Source organism: Miscanthus floridulus, chromosome 8, assembly GCF_019320115.1.
Source record: "Miscanthus floridulus cultivar M001 chromosome 8, ASM1932011v1, whole genome shotgun sequence".
Taxonomy (NCBI): Eukaryota; Viridiplantae; Streptophyta; class Magnoliopsida; order Poales; family Poaceae; genus Miscanthus; species Miscanthus floridulus.
Genome location: NC_089587.1, coordinates 163818705 through 163825629, shown reverse-complemented (window position 1 = coordinate 163825629; position 6925 = coordinate 163818705). Strand labels below are relative to the sequence as shown.

The 6925-nt window shown below is 51.4% G+C and overlaps 1 protein-coding gene across 1 annotated transcript; it reads right to left on the bottom strand.

Moving 5' to 3' along the window:
• Nucleotides 1-6127: 6127 nt before the first annotated feature.
• LOC136470109 (uncharacterized) lies at nt 6128-6589 on the bottom strand. Its single transcript, XM_066468067.1, has 2 exons — nt 6398-6589; nt 6128-6322 (listed from the first exon to the last, which is right to left on the bottom strand). Exons 1-2 carry the CDS (start codon nt 6587-6589, stop codon nt 6128-6130), a joined length of 387 nt encoding a protein of 128 aa, XP_066324164.1.
• Nucleotides 6590-6925: the final 336 nt, after the last annotated feature.

Genomic DNA, 6925 nt, shown 5'->3' with positions numbered 1-6925 from the left:
GAAAGGTTTAATTTCGTTATACTTTTGATTTTGAGTTAATAGGAATGCCGTACTATTAAGAGGGATGCATCATGTTGATAGATAATGTTTCATAAGTGCTCAAGCCAACCCATGTGAGTTTTGAGTATTTGAGCGACAAAAGAGCTAACATAAGCGAATCCGATAGGAGGTAACATTTTTCGGTTTTTGCAGAAACATTACTTAGTTTGACAAGCATATTAGAAGCTTTGGAATGGGAAAACTAAGGGTAAAAGCGACGTAGCTGCTCGATGTTCCAGGTGTTGGAGATGGCTTTGCCATCATCTGTCTTGAGCTTGTAGGTGTCAGGTTAGAGTACTTCTACAATGATGTATGGTCCTTCCCACGGCACCGAAAGCTTGTGGAAATTTTTGTTGCTCTGGATGCGGCGAAGGACTAAATCGCCTACATTGAAGGCGTGACCCCGCACGCATCGGCTATGGTACCATCGTAGTGCTTGCTGGTATTTGGCTGAATAGAGCAGGGTGATGTCATGTGCTTCGTCAAGTAGGTCCATGACATCTTCCAAAGATGCTTCATTTCCCTGCTCGTTGTAGGCCTTGACCCTTGGCACTTCATAGTCGAGGTCAGTCGGGAGAATGGCTTTGGAGCCATAGACCATGAAAAAAGGCATGTAACCGGTTGCTCGACTGTTGGACGTCCTTAGGCTCTAGAGTACCGAGGGGAGCTCCGTGACCCACCATCCGCCGGCTTTGTTGAGCCGGTTGAAGATCCTATGCTTGAGGCCTTGGAGGACCATGCCATTTGCATGCTCAACCTGCCCATTCATGTGGGGGTGTGCTACGGCAGCCCAATCAACATGGATGTGGTTGTTGTCATAGAACTAGAGGAATTTCATCCCCACGAACCATGTGCCGCTATTGGTTATGATGGAGTGTGGGACCCCAAACCAGTGGATGATGTCCGTGAAGAACAACACGGCCTACTCAGATTTGATCACAATGATCGGCCGAGCCTCTATCCACTTTGTGAACTTGTCCACGGCGACAAGTAAGTGCGTAAAGCCCCCGGGTGCCCTCTTGAGGGGCCCTACTAGGTCGAGCCCCTAGACCACGAATAGCCACGTGATGGGGATCGTCTAGAGCGCTTGGGCTGGCAGGTGAGTCTACCAAGCATAGTACTGGCATCCTTTGTAGGTGCATATGACCTGCTCGGCGTTGGCCACCACGGTTGGCTAGTAGAAACCTTGCCGGAATGCATTTCTAACCAAGGTTCTAGGTGCGGCGTGATGTCCGCAGACCCCTCCATGGATGTCTTCTAGCAGGTCCTTCCCCTACCCGGTGGGGATGCAACACTGTAGGATTCTAGTGTGCTTGTGCTTGTAGAGCTCCCCTTTGATGACAACAAAGGACTTGGTGTGACACGCAAGCCATCGGGCCTTCATCTTGTCAGCAGGGAGCACCTCGTGGAGGAGGCAATCGAGATAATGTGTTTGATAAGGACATGAGCTCCATGCATACGACCATGCTTGGAGATAGAGGATGAGGAGATCAGTGAGGGTGTCCTAACCGAGAGGGAGGCCCAAAGCTCATCCAGTTCGAGTCACCAAGGTGGAGGCCCAAATCAAGTTTGAGGCCATCTCGGGTTCTAGGACTAGTCTGTCATAAAACTGGTCACACGAGCATGTCCATGCTCCGTTTTCAATGATCCACATATGGATGGAAAGCTAATTAGATAAGGAAGCCAATGCAAGTGGTCTCACATCAAAATCCCTTTGTAATCAACAGGAATTGTCGAAACAAGTCAGCGTCCAGAATCTGCCAGGGTGCTACGACACCGTCTTTTGATTCGTTGGGCCATGTATCGTCTTAGAGCCCGTTAGGGGGGTGCGTCCAAGGGGTGACATTTAGGGCTCTATAATTAGCAGCCATCGCTCTCCTTAGGGTTTGTGTTTTGTTTAGTTCTTGATTTCCTTGTGAAACAGACGTCGTTTTGCTGCAACTGTGCCGCCAAGGCCGCTTGCTGTGAACCAGGGCCCCAGTTCTTGATCTTGTTCACCAGTGGCGATTAGTCCTTTTGAATAAAGACTTGAACTCCTTCTTGTTATCATAAGCCTCATATTTGTTTGTAATTTTAGATTGCGTTCATCCAGTTCTTGCTTGTGTTCTCGATTCGCTTGTAGGAAAGCCTTCTCGGCGAGGTCAATTGCGCTCGTGTGGTTGATAACCAATGGAGCAGTGGTGTAATGGTTGCGGGGGTCTAAATTAGTCTTGGTTTGAAGCCTAGATCATGAACATCGAGTCTCCACCAATTGACGCTATCATACCTATCGAAAGATCGAGCCTTGTCTACATCTAGTCAATCGGGGGGTTAGGCTCCACTACTAGGTCTTTGACGAGTTCCATGACCTCGGGGTCATATGGAACTAAGGGTCGGTCAGCCCTCGAGCCCAGAACTGGTGGCTCATTGCTGGTCTATTTTGGTTCCTCGTACTGAACCGAGGGCTTGTGCAGGTCGCTAGCGAAGATGCCAGTGGGGACCGGCTCTCTGCTCGATGTCATCTTTGCTAATGTGTCGGCTGCTTCATTGATCCTCCTCAGGATATGGTTGAGCTTGAGACCATCAAACTTGTCCTCCAACTATTAGGCCTCGTGATAATACATAGCCACCTTGGCGTTGTGGCAGCTTGACTCCTTCATGACCTGGTCGATGACCAGTTGTGAGTCGCCTTGGACATCAAGCCGTCAGATGCCCAACTCAATGGCGATGCACAAGCCATTGATGAGTGCCTCATACTCAGCCACATTATTTGAAACCAGGAAGTAGACGTGAATTGCGTACCTCATGTGCACCTCGAGGTATAGATGGCCATCAGGCCATGCTAGCATGGCACGGCACGGCATCGTGCCTCGACGGGCCGTCGTGCCGGCCATGCCATGCCTAGGCCATGCTCGTGCCTGGCCAACGGCCCATGGCACGGCCCGTGGGCTGTTTTGCCATGTCATGCCGCCCGGTGGGCACAGCCATTTTCACCGGGCCGTGCTGGCCTATGGCCCATGATGCACACTTCATAGTTTCACACTTCACAGATCATAGTTCACAGTTCACACTTCACAGTTCACACTTCATAGAATCAAAGTTTCACAGTTCACACAATCACACTTCATAGAATCAAAGTTCACACTTCTTTCATAGTTCACAGTTCACACTTCATAGTTTCACAGAAAAGAGAGAAGACAGACACAGCACACAGATGACAGATCATATGATGATGAACTTATATTCAGAATGAGCTGTTTTGTGCAATGCTACCTCATTAAAAACCTTTCTAGGTAAAACTCACCCTTGTGAGAAACCCTAGAAAGGAAAAAAGAGTGCAGCCAGCTCTAAATGTCAAGGTCTTATAGTTCTATCCTATTAGGATAGCCAACATCAGTGGCAAAGTCATTGTGACTTAGTGAGTTCACAGATCACAGCAATAGGAAGCTAGGAACAGCAAAAGTTCTATCCTATTACAACATCAGGTCATCAGTGGCAAAGTTCTTACTTCATTGATCATAGTGACTCACTCCAGCACACCAAAAGTTCCTGCAAGTAAAGCAATGTTAGTACCAGCAGTACTTGAATGTAAAGAAAAGATGCAAAATGGAACTTGAATGTTGATTCTCGTCGACTTCTAGCAGGTCATCTGCGTATGGCGCCTGGTCCTCGCCGTCGCTGAGGGGATGCTGATTCTCCCCCCGCGTTGCGAGGCCGGAACCACCCGCGGACGAGCCGGACAGCCGTGCCCGACCTCGACCTCCAGCAGCACCAGCACCGCCCCTCAATGGGTGCTTGGGTGGCCTAGCCATGTCTACTCTAGAGGAGGAAGATGCGGCATCAGGCGCCAACCTGCACGCAAGAAGAAGAAGTTAGAAGAAGTGAAGAACTGAAGAAGAAGAAGTGAGAAGAAGACGAAGAAGAAGTGAGAAGAAGAAGAACAGATGACAGATCTAGGGTTAGGGTTAGGATAGAAGTCCAACCTGTGTACCCAGAGCCTGGTGCCGGTGATGAAGAGGCTAGCCAAGCAGCGGATGAGACAGACAGACATGGATTAGAATCGACGGCGAGGTGGTGGAGGAGGAGGGACTGCCATGAACACTCACATAGTTCACCGAGAGGGGAGTGAGGGAGTGAGAGTAGAGGAAAAGGAGGGAGGAGGAGACGGCGGGGAAGCAGGGACCAGCGAGGAGCGCCGACGCGGTCACCGCTCGCCGGTGACGGGGAGGACAGATGAATGTCGGCGTCAGCGACGGTGGATCTGGATCGAGAATGGGAGAGCGGAGCGAGAGCGAGAGACTGAGAGAGTCGTGGCGGGGGAGAGGATTAGGTTAGGGTTTGGGAGGGGGATGCACCATGGCTAGACAGCTTATATACGACGAGGGGAGAGGGGTGCGTGGGGTGGGCCGGCAGCTTGCCTTCATGGCTTCGTGGGCCGTTTCTCCGACCGGGCCGCATCATACACCGTGCCATGCCCGTGCCATGCCACGGGCCAGGCCGGCGGCCCAGGCACGGCCCGGTGTCTTGGGCCGGGCTGGCATGGGCACGGTGGCCACTGGGCCGGGCTTGGGCTGGGCCAAAACAACAAGCCACGGGCTGGGCCGGCGGGCCACGGGCTGCATGGCCAAATATACCTCGAGGGGGGAAACAAAAACTAGCTTGACCCTGACGCCCTTATTCATTAGTGATCCATCGAAGTACATCGTCCAAAACTCCTGATCGACAGCCGCTGGTGGCATCTGGATCTCAGTCCATTTAGCCACAAAGTCAGCCAGTACCTGAGATTTGATGGCCGTTCATAGGGCGTACGTGATGTCGCCCTAATCCATCAACTCGAGCGCCCATTTTGTGATTCTCCCTGTGGCCTCCTAGTTCTAGATAACCATGCCAAGGGGGAAAGATGACACGATGGTCACCTAGTGTGAGTCAAAGTAGTGGCGTAGCTTCCTCTTGGTGATCAGGATGGCGTATAGGAGCTTCTGGATCTAGGGGTAGCGTCTCTTGGAGTCAGACAAGACTTCGCTAATGAAGTACATGAGGCATTGTACCTTGAGGGTGTGTCCCTCTTCTCCCTGTTCTACAACTAAGGCGGTGCTGACCACCTGAGTCATAACTGTGACATAGAGTAGGAGTGGCTCTCCCTCAGCCAGCAGGACCAGAATTGAGGCCTTCATCAGGAGCACTTTGAGCTTGTCAAGTGCCTCCTGAGCCTCAGGCATCCACATGAATCAGTCAGTTTTCTTCAGGAGTCGGTAAAGGGGGAGCCCCCACTTGTCGAGGCATAAAAAGAAGTGGCTAAGTGCTGCGAGGCACCCGATAACCTTCTGAACTCCCTTTAGGTTTGGAATCAGGCCCATCTTCGTGATGGTTGAGATTTTTACCAGGTTGGCTTCGATGCCACGCTCGGAGATGATGAATCCGAGCAGCATGCCCCTTGGGACCCCAAAGACGCATTTCTTAAGGTTGAGCTTGATGTCGTTCTCCTAGAGCTTCCTAAAGGTTTGCTCTAGGTTAGCCACGAGCTGGTCGGTCTGCTTGGACTTGACTACGATGTCATCTATGTAAGCCTCAATGGTCCGCCCAATGAGGTCTCCAAAGCATTTGGTCGTGCAATGCTAGTATGTAGCTCTAGCATTCTTGAGTCCAAACGGCATCGTAACGTAGCAGAACGATCTAAATGGGGTGATGAAAGAGGTCATGAGCTAGGCAGACTCTTTCATCACAATCTGATGGTACCTGGAGTACGCATCGAGGAAGCATAGGGTTTCACACCCCAAGGTCAAGTCAACTACTTGATCTATGCATGGCAAAGGAAACAAATCCTTCGGGCATGCCTTATTGAGGCTTGTGTAGTTAACACACATTCTCCATTTCACACTTTTCTTTTCTACTAGAACAGGATTAGACAACCACTATGGGTGGTATACTTCCTTGATGAAACCGGCCGCCAAGAGCTTAGCGATTTCCTCACTGATGAGCCTTTGCTCTTCTCATTGAAGTGGCACAGGCGTTGTTTGACTGGCTTGGAACTCGGCCTAATCTTCAAGGCGTGCTCAGTGACTTCCCTCGGAATTCCTGATATGTCTGAGGGTTTCCATGCAAAGATATCTCAATTGACATAGAGGAAGTCGATGAGCGCGCCTTCCAACTTGAGGGAGAGGACGGTGCCAATGCGCACCATCTTGTTGGTGGAGTTGTCTGGGTCAATGAGGACCTCCTTGACGTTCTCCACAGGCTCAAAGGATCCGGTCGCCCGCTTCACGTCGGGTGCTCCTTCAGTGATGTCCTTCCCAATGGCTGCGACCTCCTCGGAAGAGAGGGTTGCCAAAGTGAGCTCACACTCATAGGCCCTCTAGAAAGAGGTGCCAACGGTGATGACCTTGTGTAGGCTTGGCATCATGAGCTTGAGGTAGGTGTAGTTGGGGATGGCCATGAACTTCGCATAGCATGGTCGTCCTAGGATGGCGTGGTAGGTTCTGTGGAACCCAACCTCTTCGAAGGTGAGGATCTCCGTCCTATAGTTGGATGGACCCCCGAAGGTAAGGGGCAGATCATTCTGCCCAAGTGGCATGGCCTACTTTCCAGGCATGATGCTTTTAAGCAGTGTACGAATCTTGTAGTCGGCCATCGCAGGCTCTAGAAGGCCCTTGAGCAAGGCTACCACAGCAGCGACGTTCTGGCTTGCCTGGGCGAAGTGCGAGAGTGCTTGATCATCCTCAATGATCCTCCAGTTCACATCACGGACCATGGCGCGTGCGCACCCCCCATCTCCATGGTGCTCGATCTCACGATCGAGCCCCACGTGTTCCTGCTTGAGCAGGAGTCGTGCTTCCTCAAGCTCTAGGTATTGGGCCTTCAGCTGCTCCACCCATAGGTGGGGTGGGGCTCTAGAACCCCCCTCAACCTC